Source organism: Micromys minutus (assembly GCF_963924665.1).
Source record: "Micromys minutus genome assembly, chromosome: X".
In the NCBI taxonomy this organism is placed as follows: domain Eukaryota; kingdom Metazoa; phylum Chordata; class Mammalia; order Rodentia; family Muridae; genus Micromys; species Micromys minutus.
The window spans coordinates 79,443,017-79,460,128 of NC_137970.1; the positions used below are offsets into that span (position 1 = coordinate 79,443,017).

Genomic DNA, 17,112 nt, shown 5'->3' on the forward strand with positions numbered 1-17,112 from the left:
TGAAGGAGTGAAATTTGAATATTAGATAATCATCTGAGCAAACATTTGAATCATTAGTGTTTAAGACAGGAGGTGCTATTGGAAATATTATAGAGAATAAGGAACTCTTTAGTGAAATCAGAACCATCCTGGAAATTGGTAAATGATTTGAACGTAAATAATAATGGGCAGTACAGTGTCAAGATGTGGAAATTTTAATTACATATATTTAAGATGATTTGATATCCATACACATAATGAAATTATTACTACAGTAGATTCTGCTTATATATACCTCATTTCATATGTTCTGTGTATTTGTTAAAGATACCTAAAGTTGAATCTCAGGAAATATTTGTTATTAATTATAGTCTTCGTGCTGTATTTCAAGTCTCTAGGTTTATTCATCTTACGTTATTGAACCGCTAAACTCTTTTTACCTGACACTTGCATTCCTCTGTCTGGTAACCACTATTCTCTCTCTATGCATCTCTGTTTTGAAAGATTGCACATATAAGAGAGATCACACGGTATTTTTCATTTTTGTATCTGGCTTTTGTTACTTGGAATTCTAGAGAACATGGAATTCTTTAATGAAACAGAAGGGGCAGACAGTGATATAAATGAGATATGAGAAAACACTCAAAACAAAAAACAGGAACCAACTGAAAAGGCCGTGGGGAAAACAGTGCCCTCGGTGGAGACATGGATTTTATTTAGACAGAAAATGCAGAGAGTAGTTGAGGAGGTAAGCAACGAGGAAAGTGTGAGGCACTGTGTGGTCCAATGGACCTAACAAAAGGCACTGTGTAATCTTTGAAGTGTAGGATGCAGCAGCAGAAGAGATAGGAATAGCCATATGATAATTATTAGGTTACAAAGAAGGCTTCTTATTGTTGTGAGCAAATGGAGATAGAAGCATAATGGCTTTGCTTTGGGTTGTATCAAGGCAGATAGTGGTGGAGGAACTGACTGATAGCGGTGGAGGAGGGACTGAGTGTTTAGGGGACAATTGGGTGCCTGTGTAATTATGGAAGGCTGCATGAACTGAGCTTTTTTTGTCTTGTAAGCAGTGTCTCATTATGTTTCCTTGAACTCCCCGTCCTCCTGCCTGTTTTCCAAATGCTGGGGTTACAAGCTGCCTCACCCTCACCACACCTGGATCTGAGCTTACTCTCGACTCCTATGATAAGAGAGGAGTTGTATTTCTCAGACATATTTTTAAAAGAAATGGAAGGAGTGGCAATGTAGTACCAGAATGTTTTAAAAGATAATGACACTATAGAAAACATATCTTAATTAAAATGGTGTTTTATTGGTTTTGTGCCCTTGTTTTGGAGAACACATGTTTCTATATACTTATTTTTAAAAAAGAATATTTATGTAAATTCAAGGAAGGGATCTATCATCTATGCTTCTTTCATTTTCTATGGATTACTGTTGTTCAAGAGGTTTTGTTTATAAACTACTGGTTGTATGGAAAAAAAGATCTCATCTGTTTTCATAGTTCGACAATGGGAAATTAAATTGTTCAAGCGATTCAAAATAAAGCCTACCCAAGCCTCTCTCATCCCAATTTCCTCATGTTATTTTGTTTCATAGTGAAACTCAATTTTAACTTTTTTAAAGAATCAAATATATCAGGAATAGTGTCTATGGTTCTGAAAAACAGACGTATTTTATGATATCTGTAGCCCTTGAATTAATTTAGAATAGTTTTCAAAATACCAACACAAAATCATCTGTATATATTTTTACTAAAATTTCAATAAATAGTACATACTAGCCAAGTTACATATAAAGCATTCTAAAGTTATTCTTTTTAAAATATTAGTTTTTAATTGAAATAGTTACATTACTTTGCCCCTCTCTTTCCCCCTAACCTCTGCCATGTCCCTCTCAATCTGTTAGCCTCTTTTTCTATTATTATTATAATTATTATTACTTTGTTGTTGCTTATTATTGTGTGTATGTATGTATATGTGTGTATTCACAAATATATAAATACAACCTGCTGAGTTCATTTTCGTTGTTTGTGTGCATATAACTTTAGGGCCATCATTTTGCACTGGGTAACTAATTCGGCAGTCATCAGTCATTGATGGCTTGTAGTTCCTTGTCTAGGGTGTGGAACACCATGTAATTTTCTCTCTTCAGCATTATCATGTCTATGATAAAGTCATTGTTAGGATCTTGTTTGTGTAGTTGTTTCTAAATGAATACGGTTTGTAAGCAATATAAAAGAAATAACCTAAATTCCTTTGTTTGTCAGCGGTATTCCATACTTGGCAATTTTTAACAAGGTAAGCCTTTCACACAATCAGAGGTCAACTATTTTCTAAGTGTTTATTGACAATACCACTTATTAAACAAGTCTGACTCATTTTTGGGGGGGGGATTGTTAAGATTACAAGAGATTTTTTTTTAACTTTAAAAGATCTAAACAGTTCAAAGTGAGAAACAGTTGTATCCCTTGATCCCTGTGACAAGCACAAGCCCTTCCAGTTTTCAGGAGGGGATTTTCTGTTCAGATCCCCATGGAGGCCTTATCTAGTGAGATATTGGTGTGCTCCATCCCACTTAAGCTGTCTTTTCTCTTGTCCCTCCTTTGAAATATTGTAGCAGACACTTTTAATTTTCTTAAGAGGAAAAATTAGTGAGCTGTTTCTTTGAATTATCTTTCAGTGGAACCACAGATTATTATAATAACCACTTTGAAGTTCTTGCCTAGGAATTCTATCTAAATTTCCCATACATCATCATTCTTTCCTTTCTCAAGTATCCTTTCGACATGTATAAAATACCATTTTACTTTCAAAGATCTAAACATTTCAAAGGCAAGAAACAAATAGTTCTATCCCTTGATCCATTTGGCCAGTTCAAGACATTAAAGGGCATTTCAAATTGACTATTGACTGGAAAGATATTTCAGTCAAAGTGGAACTTTTTGTCCGATCTAATGCCTACAACTGCTTCTGTGAAATATGTGCTGTTTGTTTCACTAAGGCATCTCTAATTAGGAAGATTTAATTACTAAAATGTATTTCAGAAGTTAATTGTTTGAGTAAAAATTAACCACAGGAAGAACTTTAAATGCTATCACCAGTCGATTGCTATCTGTCGTAATACGTAAGTATAGATTTAATAAAAAAATATAACTCAGAAGCATGTATTGATCCACATACCTTACATTACAGAAACACCATTGCCTGTGTTGAGCATGCTAGGAGAAAATGCCTGTATGTCACTATTTTATTTGAATTTTCTTTAAAGCTTGCCTTTACCCAGGCAATTACAACAATTGGACTCCCCAAATAACTAAAATGTCAGGTCATCCACTTTATCTCAGAAAAAGCACCATAATTTACCTGAACTTTGGATTCTATTTTTTGTTCCTTTTTTATAGAAATGATATGTTCTCATACATTTATGTATGTATATCACAATATATGTCATCTACCATTACCAAAAAGTAGGTGTTCTTTTGCCTAGTTTATGTCACCTTGACACAAGATAGATTTTTGAAGAGGTAATGTCAATTGAGAAAAATGTTCCCATCAGATTAGCCCTTTGGAAAGCCTGCTGTTTGCTTTTCTGTATTTATTACTGATGTAGGAGGGCTCAGCTCACCCACTGTAGATGGTGACATCTCTGAGTAAGTAGTAATCTTGGGGTGCATAAAATAGTAAGCCATGGGGACCAAGCCAGTAGCCACCTTCCACTATGGCTTCTACATTAGTTCTTGCCTCCCATTTCCTGCCCTGGTGGATAATGAACTACAGAATCTAAGATGAAATAAACCAACATGTTCTTCCTCAAGTTGTTTATGGTCATGGTGTTTTATAACAGCAATAAAAAGCCCAACTAAAACAGATGTAAATTAGAGAAGTGCAATTTTGTGGTAAAATATACATTTATCATTGGTGACACTTGGTGTATTCACGGTGGAATATAACCATCATTAATATCTACTTCCAAATTATTTTCATATACCTAAAAGGAAATCTCATACATGTTAAACAGATACCACACTTCTCTATCCCCAAGCCCTCATCAAACCCCAGTCTACTTTTTGACTTCTGGATTGGCCTGTGACTAACATTCCATATAAATAGAACTCTACAAAACATACCTTTAAATGCCTGGTGTCCTTTCTTTAGTACCCTGTTTTCAGGATTTATCAGTAAAATATACTGTGGTTTAGAAATGACTCAGCAATAAAGAGTACTGGCTTCTCTGGCAGAGGACATGGGTTTTGTTCCTAACAGACACATGGAGGCTCACAATTGTGACTCCAGTCACAGGAGATTCTATACATTCTTCTCATGTCTAGACACCAGGTATACATGTGGTATGCAGACAACCCTGCAGACAAAACACTCATACACGTTTAAAAAACATAATGTACTCTGCACTTTTTTCCAGCAGAATTGGATTCTACTGTATGCACATGTTACATGTTCTCTATCCATATTTTGGTTTTTTATGCCTTTCAAGTATGACGAATATTTCTGTTATGAGCAAAACCATGTATAAAATTTTGAATATATTTTGTTTTTTAAAAAATCTATTTTTTCTTTTGTCATTGCTATTGTTTTGAAGCAATATCTCATGTAGCCCAGGCTTTCCTCAAATTCAGTATATAGCCACAGTTGGCCCCATGTTCATGTTTTCAATGCATTGGGATGTATCATCTGAGGTGGAACTGCTGGGCCCCATGGTAACTGATGATACATTTTAAGTGAAATCTTGCTCAATTAGTAGGCAGTCCTTCTTGGGAGGTGGAGATTGTTATTGTTTTGCTTTAGTTATTTTAACTTTTGTGGAGGCTAATCCTTCCATAGAAAATATGACATGGGTATTTTTTGCCAGGAGACTACAGATTGACTTCACCAACCTACACTTAACATATTTTACACATTTCTGTGAAACCAGCTTAGATGAAGGTGGTCTAATGGTGAATCAGAAGCTTTGTTCCATTACTGATGGATGCTCTTTAGCCACTTACTAAACTCCTCTGTCTGTCCACAAGTAAAATGGGGCTAATAGCCTGTTTCATAAGAAACATAAGGAAATCACAGAGCCTGGTTCATAGTTGGCACATTCTCTTAGTAAAGATTATATTGTCACTCCACATATATCCCAATACTTTTAAAAGTACCTGTACTCTAAAGTGACAGGATTTTCTTATTTTATCTTAGGTGAAAATTAAACTGCCCAATACAAATCCTTCTGAAATTCAAATTGATATCCAAGAAATGCTCCTTGATCTTCGCACCCCTAAAAAGTGAGTAAGACATAAGATTTAAATAGAATGTTATGATAGTAATGAGTTATTAGATTATTGCTTTTTAAAGTATGGTTAGCTTTCATCAAACTTAAAGCCCTAAGGAAGGTAAAATTTTCATTGATAATTCAGAAATTTGATCTACATAATAAATTAAAGATGGGGACTAGGACAGAACTCTGTGTTTAGAGTCTTGCAGAGCATACACAGGAATCTGTATTCAGTTCAAAAATGTCTGGAAATACCAAGCTTTTGTATTTTGCCTCTGCATTTAGGTGAAGGTTGACACGACTGAAACATAATCCTTGATAGTGTAATATAATTCTGGCTATCAGAAAAAAATTAAAAACAGCCAGAAGTGAAATTTTGCTAAGCTATAAGCCTTCATTTTATAATAATATGGAATTTGGTACAATGGTTATATAAAAGAAGAATTGTCCTTAAACTTTTTGTATATTAATAGGCCTCTAAGATAAAATTTGAGTGTGTTCATTTTTTAAAAAATGCACAAAATTATTCTTCACAGTCCATTGGTTCAAGTCATGTTTCTCAGGAAAATTCTTACAAGACATTTCACCTGAAGCATAGATGAACCAGTCCTGCTTCTCAAAACTCTTTATAAAGGACACTGTTGGAACCGGAGGTGTATTAGACAAAATATCTAAGCTTCCTTTCCATGTGGGCACACCATAGTGAGCACCTACAAGTGATTGCTGCAGCCCTTGCTCTAGAATTCATCACCTTTCCCCACTGGGTTTGGGAAGCAGGTAGTTCCTGGAACATTCTTGTCCTTTATTATCAATATCTACAGTTTTCTTTTGTCCAGCTTGGGGCCTTGAGGAGATTTCAAAAAGAAAAGTCAGCAAAAGAATACTCTATTTCTGCAACAGATCCATTTAACACAAAATGATCTTCAGATGAATATTTATCTAAACTTTTTGATCATTTCCACCACTTAAAAATGTACACACACACACACACACAAACACACACACACACACACACACACACACACACACACACACACACAATTTCACCTTACCAAAATTAGATTCATTATTCTTAACATAATTTCAAGGAGAGGTTAAGGTTTATACTGTAATTTTATATGCATTTATTCCCCCTACAATCTTTATAAGGAAAGTTAGTTAGATGACTACTCAGTTCTCTGTGATATCTTCATGCCAGCTAAAATCATGTTCATATCTACAGCCTGTGCAGTTAATTTCCCATTTCCCTAGTGGTTCTCACCGTCTCCATCAATCTTGAGACAGCGGTTCTAGCTTTGCCATCATTCCATATACCCATCAGAACTCAGTAAATGAAAGTCTCTCACCAAGGTACTTTTCAACAGAGAACTTGTGCTGCACTAGGTCATTTGTATACTCCATTTATATGTTAAATCATCAAAAAAAAAACATGTACAGATGGAAACTAGGATGGCTACTGTCTGAGTTTGCTTTCTGTTGTTGCAGTCAAACACTGAACAAAAACAACTTGGGGAGGAGATGGCTTACATCATCTTTATGATTCTCAGGTCATATTGCATCACTGGGGAAAGCCAGGCCAGGAGCCTGGAGACAAGCACTGAAACAGGATACAAAGGAGTGCTTTTTCCTAGCTTTTTCTTCATGGCTGGCACAGCCTGCTCTCTTATACATACCAGGACCAGCCGTCCAGGGGTGAAACCACCCACAAGTGGGCTGGGCCCTTTCCTATTGATCACTAACTAAGGAAATGTCCCCTAGACATGTCTACAGGCCACTCTGATAGTCAATTCCTGTTGAGGTTCTTTCTTACCAGGTGACTCTACTTTGTGTCAAGTTGATAAAATTAACCAGCACATATACTATAGTAAATAAATTAAATATTCAGTAAAGGAAGAAACATATCCCCTATGCAAACTTAACTAAAATAGAGATAAATATAGACTTATTTGAGCATATTTTAAAGCTATACCATTATCTTAAATTATATAATCAGAAATATGCTTTGGCTTGAGTCTTTACATATCCCAACCTTCTTCACTTAATTTCTATCTGTAAAATTCTATGATGTTATGTTTGTGGACTCAGAAAAGGTTTCATGGAGGACATTCTGTTCATGTATCTAAACATAGAACAAGGTAACTTATTTTAATTAAATTGACTAGTGATTTCAGTCAAACTGAAGTAAGATGCATTGTATTATCTTTAAACCTCTGACGTCTAGCATTATTCAACCAAAAGAGAGGTTTGCTAAGTTTTTTTGGATGATTATGTTGGCTTAGGTAGAAAAGAGAAGAGATTTGGCACTAGGAGATTCTCAGAATCTTTTCAATTTTTCTTACATATTGAGGATTCATTAGTTTTGTGATATGATTCTTAAAATATTATAAATAAATGCCTTAAATATGATCATCAAACCCATTATAAAGAGACTTATAAAATTCAGTATCCAAGTAGTATGCCATCCCCCCACCCTCCCCCAGTAAAAGTTGGGAAAGAGCTCAGGAGGTAAAGAAAGCATGAATCATACAAGCATGAATCTGATCCTACATAAAAGTCCAGGACAGAACTTGTTGGCCAATTCTAGGCATAGTGGGAAGCCTAGCTCAAAAAAAAAAAAAAAAAAAAAAAAAAAAAAAGAAAACCAAAAAAAAACAACCAAATATCAAAACAAAACAACAACAAAAATAACAAAACTAACCATAGAAAGAAAGAAAGAAGGAAAGAAAGAAAGAAAAGCAATTGATGCCAACCTCTAGTCTCCACATGTATTCCCTTGCATGTGCACCCACACAGAAAAACAAATAATACAACATGTACACACAAACACACACATACAAAATGTTGGGTTTCTTTACTGAATTGGATCCAGGAAAGTTTTTCTGTTAGCGTTTTGACAAAACACTCAAGCCCTGTCTTTACTGTGTGTCTCTACTGAGAAAGTGAGGTTAATAAATGTTTCACATATTTAAATTTCTTCAGGCTTCAACATGTGCTGACCCTATGCATAATTCTAACTCATACCACTGTGACAGAATTAATGGTTAGCTTATTGCAGTGATACACCTAAAATCATACAACTATCCAGCAACTGAGCCATGAACAGCAAGATAAACTCAGTAATCTATCACAGCAAATTTTTGTCAATGTGTAGCAGAAAGTACCAGAGGCAAGCAGAAAGAAATATATTCATTGAACTGGCATTGAAATCATTCCAGGCCAAATATCCAAAGTCTACATATGTAGTAGAGGCTTGGCCTAAGGTAGTGTTCAAAGAAGCGTTAAAGAACCATTCCAATTTCAGATTTGTATCTGCTGGTTGCATTCCACCGACATGTAAATTAGACTGACACTAGAGGTATGGATCTATTTCTATGCCTAGAGGCATAACTTGAGACTGTATACAATGTAAAACAAGGTAAATTTAAAGAAAAAGAGAGAATCAGTCAAAACAGTTGCTTAGGTTATTTAAAAAAGTGAGACGGGTTCTTATGATGTTGCCTACGCTGGCCTTCAAATTTGGGTCTTCCTGATTCCACATTTAAAGGGTTTAAATTCTACATGCAGCTTGCCTGGTTAAAATTATAAGGATCCAGCCAGAGCACACTGTACCCAGACCCCAGTAGGAGAGAGAGGGTCTCACAGGAATACTGATACATCTGAGAGAGCACAGGTGAGACCAACACCTTTGTTCAAATTTCTGGCCCAAGAGGAACCCACCCAGATCCCTCAGGACACAGGAACCAAGGAGCAGTCTGAGACAGGATCCCTTCAGTTTTTGTCTGTTCCCTATGCTGACCCTGTGCCACAGCTATCTCTACTGAGACCCCATTTGGAGAAAGTGGGTCCCCAAGAAGTGCTGACACACCTGAGAGCACAGGTAAGACAACCACTGCTGCTCAGAGGGACCTTCCCAGAGCCTTCTGGACACAGGAATTGAGAAGCAGTTTGGGATAGGATCCTTCCATTTCTGTCTGCACCCTGTGCTGACACTGTGCCACAGCTCTCTCTACCTAGAGCCTGCTGGGAGAGAGCTGGTTCCCTAGTAGTGCTGACACAAAGGCTTACAGGACAGTCAAGTTACTGTCAGAATCGGCAAGGCCAGCTACCACCGGAGATAAGCAGATGGTGGGAGGCAAGTCCAAGAACCTATACAACACAAACCAAGGCCACTTGGCACCATCAGAATCCAGTTTCCCCACCACAGCAAGTCCTGGATACTCCAAGGATACACCAGAAAAGCAAGATTCTTATTTAAAATCACAACTCATGATGCTGTTAGAGGACTTTAAGAAGGTCATCAATAGCTCCCTTAAAGAAAAACAGGACAACACAGGTAAACAGGTAGAAGCCCTTAAACAGGAAACACAAAAATCGACCCAACAGGTGAAGGAATTGAACAAAACCATCCAGAATCTAAAATGGAAATAGAAACAATAAAGAAATCACAAAGGGAGACAACCATGGAGATAGGAAAACTAGGAAAGAGATCATGGATCATGGATGCAAGCATCACCAACAGAATACAAGAGATTGAAGAGAGAATTTCAGGGGCAGAAGATACTATAGAAAACATGGACACAAGAGTCAAAGAAAATGCAAAAATCTTCTAACTCAAAACATCCAGAAAACCTAAGACACAAATGGAAGATCAAACCTGAGGGCAATAAGTATAGAAGAGAGTAAAGATTCCCAACTTAAAGGGCCAGTAAATATCTTCATCAGAATTATAGAAGAAAACTTCCCTAATCTAATGAAAGAGAAGCCTGTAAATATATAAGAAGCCTACAGAACTCCAAATAGACTGGACAAGAAAAGAAATTTCTTCCATCGCATAATAGTCAAAACACCAAATGCACAAAACAAAGAAAGAATATTAAAAGCAGTAAGGGAAAAAAGTCGAGTAACATGGAAAGGCAGACTGATCAGAATCACACCAGACTTTTCAACGGAGACTATCTGTGAAAGCTAGAAGATCCTAGGTAGATGTCATACAGAACCTAAGAAAACACAAATGCCAGCCCGGGCTACTATATCCAGCAAAACTCTCAATTAACATAGATGGAAAAAACAAGATATTCCATGACAAAAACCAAATTTACATAATATCTTTCCACAAATCTAGCCCTACAAAGGATAATAGATGGACAACTTCAACACGAGGAGGGAAACTACACCCTAGAAAAAGTAAGAAAGCAATCTTCTTTCAACTAATCCAAAAGAAGGCAGCCACACAAGCATAATTACAACTCTTAACAACAACAAAAAAAAAAATACCAGGAAACAACAATCATTGATCCCTAATATCTCTCAACATCAGTGGACTCAATTACCCAATAAAAAGACATAGACTAACAGACTGGATACATAAAGAAGACCCAACATTTTGCTGCATACCTGAAACACACCTCAGAGACAAAGACAGACACTGCTTCAGAGTAAAAGGCATAAAACAATTTTTCCAAACAAGTTGTCCCAAGAAACAAGCTGGAATAACCATTCTAATGTCAAATAAAATTGATTTTCAGCCAAAATTTATCAAAAAAGATAAGGAAGGTTACTTCATGCTTGTAAAAGAAAAAATACACCAAGATGAAATCTCAATTTGGAATATCTATGCCCCAAATGCAAGGGCACCTACATTATTAAAAGAAACCCTACTAAAGCTCAAAGCATATATTACACCACACACAGCAATAGTAGGAGACTTCAATACTGCACTCACATAAATGGACAGGTCATGGAAACAGAAACTAAATAGAGACATAGGGAAACTAACAGAAGCTATAAACCAAATGAATCTAACAAATATCTATAGAAAATTTCTTCCTAAAAGAAAAGAATATGCATTCTTCTCAGCACCTCATGGCACCTTCTCCAAAACTGATCATATAGTCAGTCACAAAACAGGCCTCCCAAAAAGACTGAAATAATTCCATGCATCCTATCATATCACCATGGACTAAGACTGGTCTTTAATAACAGCAAAAATGAGAAATATTTTTATGACTTCAGTTTTGTCATAATTTTTGTATGTAAATTATAAATTTTATTAGATTTTTTCTATATATTTCTTCTATTTTCTCAGAAATATTTTAAATGTAAATATTCATTTTTATCCAGAAAATTTTCTACCTGCCTCTTCAATTTTGTGAGGAATATTTTCAATGTCTCCTATTTTATTATGATTTTTCCATGTGAATCTTTAATTTTATCAGAAATCTGTATATATGTTTCTTCAATTTTCTCTGAAATATTTTCAATGTAAATTTTTTGAAAATATTTTTTATGTCTTCTATTTTTTCATGATTTTTTCAGTCTTCAATTTTAATAGAATTTTCTAAGAAATATTTATGATGTTAATATTAATGTTTTTCAAAAAGTTATAGGGACCTAAACTGGTATAGGATATATGTTATATAAATGGTATATTACTTTAGGAAGTTAATTCCAGGTTCTAATCTTCTTTTGTTTATCTTATCTCATTTTCAGGAAGCTGTTAATAAACTTTCCCCAGCCCGTGGAACGTAACAGTGCTAAAGCATCCTATATCTGGGAAACTGAAACACTTGAAGTCAGGATGACCCTCCGAAAGGATTTGGATTTTAATATTTCCTGAAAGTGCTTGAACAAGAGACAGAAAAAGATTTATGACAAGGAGAACATTTTTTATCTTTGAATACTGGTTGTTTATGTTCTCCCCCCCCAACATATTTTAGAGAGGTTCAGATTTTTGTCAAATACAGTCAACTTTATTACTGTTAGGTTATGTGGTTGTTTCATACAATAAGGTGTTATGCCATTTCTATAGTGAGAGCTAAATAAAATATTTTTAGGTGAACCATCTAGATTACTACATGGTCAGTTGCACAGCAGAGCTACAGACATAAAATAAGTGATTCGCTTAAATCAGCAGTCTGAAGATCTTAAGCTAATTATTTACACTACCATACAATCTGCTATGTAGGGATTTGTCATTATTATCACCAGGAAATTCATTTGGCTATGCTTTCATTGATTTTATCAAATGATTTAGGATGTTTTCAATCTAGGTCCTCAATATTATTCTGGAACATACAAGTAGGAAAGGACTATAAATAACTTGCTGTGTCCTGTGAGGCACATGTTTACTTGAAAAAGTAATATTTATAGATATATTTGTGGATTCATTTTTCTCTCATTTTATCTTCCTAATTGGGCATTCTTAGTTTTATAAATTATCCTAATCTTTCTTACATTTTCTGTACTAGTGAATGAGTTTATTTCATTACTGTTTATTAAAAAGTTATGTTTTATCATTGTTGTAACTTGACATCATTGTATAACTGTGCAATTGACTGGGACTATATTTTGAAAAAGAGATAAAGAGCTGAAATATGTTTATTACTTCTATGTCAACTGTCATGACAATATTCAGTAAGATATTTCCTGGAGTTAATTATGAATATAACTACTAGACATCTAGTTTGTCACTAGAGCTAAGAGAATAGGTTAACATTTTGGAAGAAGTGATTATCAAAGTACAAAGCGAAGCGACTCTAACATTCAAGTGACTACCATGACTTTGTTGTATGAGAGGAAGCATTGAAGGAGATAGGAGAGAGGGTGGAAGGAGAGAGGGAACCAAAAGAAATTAGTTTTACACAGGCCAGGTGTGGTAGTACATGCATTAATTAATCCCTGCACTCCGGAGGCAGGAGCAGGCAGATTATAATAAGCCCATAGGCATCCAAGACTACACAGAGAGACGGCATCTCCAAAAAACAATTTAATATCACAACCTAAAATGCAATTTCTGGGGCAAGATTAAGTAGTAACCAATGTTTTTCTTTGCTAGAGAGCACTGATGACTCTGAGAAGCATGTCATATCTCTTTTTGTCCATGTAACACTGGTGCTAATTATGGAGACAATTATTACTCAAACTAACTAAATGCATTCAACTTGTCCCTAAAAGAGAGGATAGAGCATATTTAGGTCGACATGACTTGACCTTTGGTTATGTTGTGCAGTATCAATTAAATAATGAAACAGAGCTGTAAGAACAGTGAAATATGCTCTATAATTATGCTCATCTAGGAACCATCCTCTTTTACTGTCCTTGGCCTTAGAGGAAAAATGGCATTGATTATACTGTTGCTTTGTTTTAAAACAAATTTGCAAGACTTTATTCTTCTTCTCATGATTCTTTTTTATTCTATGTGTGTCGGTGTTTTGCCTGCATTTATGTCTGTGAGACTGTCATTTCTCCTGGACCTGGAGTTACAGACAGCTGTAAGCTACCATGTGAGTTCTGAGAATTGAACCTGGGTCCTCTGGAAGAGCAGTCAGTGTTCCTAACCACTGAGCCACCTCTTTACTCCCAAGACATTTTTATTTTAAATAGAAATAGCCCACTAAATAAGATGTAAAAAAAGACAATACAAAAGGGCAAACTATGGTGTAGCCATTTTTAGTGACTCATAGCCACTTTCACAATTGTGATTTAAAGCCACAGTTGTGGCACAGCATAGCCTCCTATCCCGACTTGCATTCTCTTGCTATGATGAAACACTATGGTCATACAGCAGCAACTTGTGAATGAAAACGTGTATTTCACTTTCACATCACAGTCTGTCACCCAGGAAAATCAAGGTATGAAACTGGAGGCAGGAACTGAAACAGAGCCCGTAGTTTACTGGCTTGCTCTCCATTGCCTGCTTACTCATCCATAACCACTGGACCTGAAGTAGCACCTCCCAGAGTGACTAGGCACTCCCACATCAGTCAGCAAGCAAGAAAATGTTGCCACAGACATGTCCATTCTGATGGGCAAAATTCCCGAGGTTCCTTCCTGCCTGATAACTCCAACTTGTATCATGTTGACCAAAAGAAAAAAAAAATCACAAGTTCTTAAGACAAGCCTCTCAGGATCCTGAGAAAGGGAGAACAATAGTCTTTTCAACACAGAGGGTAGCAGATATGAATACCTAGAAAAGAACAGTGTGTCAAAAGAGAGGAGAGATGTGGTCCCGGGGAAAAGGACCAGAGAGAAGGCTGGAAATGTAGGCCAGGGAAATGTCTTGTAGATGTTTGGAAGCTATGGTTAAGAATTTAGACTCAGTATGAGATAAGAGCAGAAAATAAAAAGGCAGCTGGGATGCTATTGTAGTAGCACACGCAATTATTATTCCATATATTGTAGTTTAAACAGAATACAGTGTTGATTGTATTCATTATGTAAACAAGTCGGGAAGAGGCACCATCTTGGAGGTACTTTCTAGTTTTGGTTTAATTTCAAAGAAGTGTTTTGTATATTGTTAAAGTTCCCTGCTTACAGTATGTCATCATGTGCATTTCCCTAATGAATGAGGGGGATTAGGGGGTGAATATGGAGAAAGAGACAGCTATATTTCAGGGTCATTTGCAGGATAGTATTGAAACCTAATCCAGTATAAACTTCCGAAGATAGATACATATAAAAGCAATCTAAGAAATTATCAAGTAATAGGGGAACAGAGTCCCAACTGGCCAGCTATTGTCACTAAAAGAAGTTTCCTGTCCCAGATTAGAATGCATCTTATTGGGGTTTTGTCCAAAGGAGTCGAATCAGAACTTCCAAGCAACCTAGGCTGCTGTTGCCAAGACTATTGTCCACAAACACACCACAAGGCTCCACTAAATATAGAGATGTTGAGCTGGTACCTACATAGATTCTTCACCCCCTCTGTTGTAGCATCTTTAGTATAGTAAAGTACTCTGTGTACTACCAAAAAGAAACACCAATCCAGTCACAAGCCCTTGAATCAACAATGCTGTCCTGCTACCAAGATATGTTAGTGCAATGCATTCCACAAAGCTTGTGGTAGGAACCAACCAATAGCTGATTTGGGTTAACCCCCACTCCACCAGATGAAGCCAGTAACTGACTCACACTGCTTGAATGACCAAGAACTCAAGACTAGATAGCCAGGAACCTAGGGTAGAATGAAATCAAATGACTCCTAATGACATTTTGCTATAGTCATAAACCATAACTTGCTTAGTCATCATCAGAGAAATTTCCTCCTGTATCAGATGGGAACACATTTAGAGACCCACAGCCAGAGAAACTTGAGAAAACAGGGACCTTGGAACACCCATCCCTAAAAGGAATGTCTTCAATAATTCTCTCTCTTCCGGGCTTAGGGAACCCTGTGGGAGAGGAGCCAGAAAAGGGCTTAAAAGCCATAGGGGATGGAGGCCACCGTGAAAACAAGTCCCTCTTAAAGCAGCGTGTTCAAAGCACATCTGCACCATGTCCTTTATGTATATATTATTGCTTCCAGTTTAACATTTTTATGGGATTCCTGATTGTGCGAACAAGTGAATCTCTGTTTCTCGTGCCTTCTCTTGGGTTCTTTTCCTTCTGTTTGTTTGTATTATCAAATTCCAGTGTGTCAGTTTTATCTTATCACATTTTTATTTTATTGCTGTCCTTTAGAAGCTTGTTTAGTTTTTTTTATTTCAAGAGACGGAAACGGGTGATCTGGATGGGAAGGTGGGTAGGGAGGAACTGGGAAGAGAAGAAGCAGGAGAAATCTTAATCAGGATGTATTATATAAGAAAAAAACTATTTTCAATAAAAGGAAACATAAATGAATAAATATAGGATGTACTGCTAATCATGCTCAGCCTGAGCACAAGGAATTAAGCCAAGCACATAGTCTGATGACCTCATAAGTCAACCATTTTTAATTGTAACTCACTCAGCAGGGTTCAACAGCCCCTCCCTAACGCCCCCTGTAGTCTGAAACCCAGTGATATGTACAGCACACACTGTGTACCTTTGATATGATATCCCCAGAAGGAAACATAGGATTGTTTTTATCCAGAAACAAAGTTAGGTCATTGGAGGCATCTCCTTGAAAATGATTTGGACTTGTAGTATCTTCTCTCTTTTCACTTTCCAGCTGTCACTAGGCAAACAGCTTTCTGTCACCATCCACTTTCATCAGGACTTATCATGAAAATGCAGCAAGACCAAGCAAACAGACCAAAAACCAGTAAGGTGAAATAACTCCTGATAACTTTTAAGTTGATCATTTCATATAATTTGTACCACTGACAGAAAACGAATTCTCTCTCTCTCTCTCTCTCTCTCTCTCTCTCTCTCTCTCTCTCTCTCTCTCTCTCTCTCTGTGTGTGTGTGTGTGTGTGTGTCTTTGACTCTCTGTCTTTATCTCTGTCTCTGTCTCTGTTTCTCTCTCCTCATTCCTCACTCTGCCTTCTGCTTATGGATTCGATATAATCTCTCAGTAACTACTCTAGAGACATGCCTGCCTGCTAGCATGCTCCCCACCATGGTCATGGACTCAGCCTCTGAATCTGTAAGCAAACCCCCAATTGAATGCTTTCTTTTATAAGTTGTGTTGGCTTCTTATTTATCATAAAAATCAAACAGCAATTCAGAACATATTTCAAAACTCTTTTTTTCAGGATATATTTTGCTTTTTAAATTTGTTCATATATTTTGGCAAGACTAGAGATTAATCTTATGGCCTTATGTTTGCCAGGCGAGCCATTTTTTACATTCCAGTAGCAGTAATCCTGATAAGCTCTATTGTTTATTTGGCATTCTTTAGCCTGTTAACTTATTTTCATCCTAGCATCTTAAGATTTTTATTCTTACTTCCAACTGTACCCATCAGGAATTTATTTTGGAATAATTAATTTTTGGCCTCCTAATTCTAGACCTCAACATAATAAAATATGTTTAAGACATTCACTGTCACACTCTGCCTTCTTCCCATTTATTTTTGCCATGAAGTCATCCGTAAATTTTGCTGCTAGAAGAGCAGTTGATGATTTGTGATGTATGATTTGTAATATATTATAAAGC

At 36.3% G+C, this 17,112-nt stretch overlaps 1 protein-coding gene across 1 annotated transcript in view; it reads left to right on the forward strand.

The window, feature by feature from the left end:
• Nucleotides 1-11,872, forward strand: part of DNAAF6 (dynein axonemal assembly factor 6) — a gene marked incomplete at both ends in the record, with an annotated part of 37,012 nt that extends 25,140 nt beyond the window's left edge. The window contains 2 exons of the mRNA XM_080910675.1: nt 5,181-5,266; nt 11,746-11,872. Coding sequence (XP_080766801.1) covers nt 5,181-5,266; nt 11,746-11,872 — 213 coding nt within the window. The remainder of the gene's footprint in view (nt 1-5,180; nt 5,267-11,745) is intronic.
• Nucleotides 11,873-17,112: the final 5,240 nt, after the last annotated feature.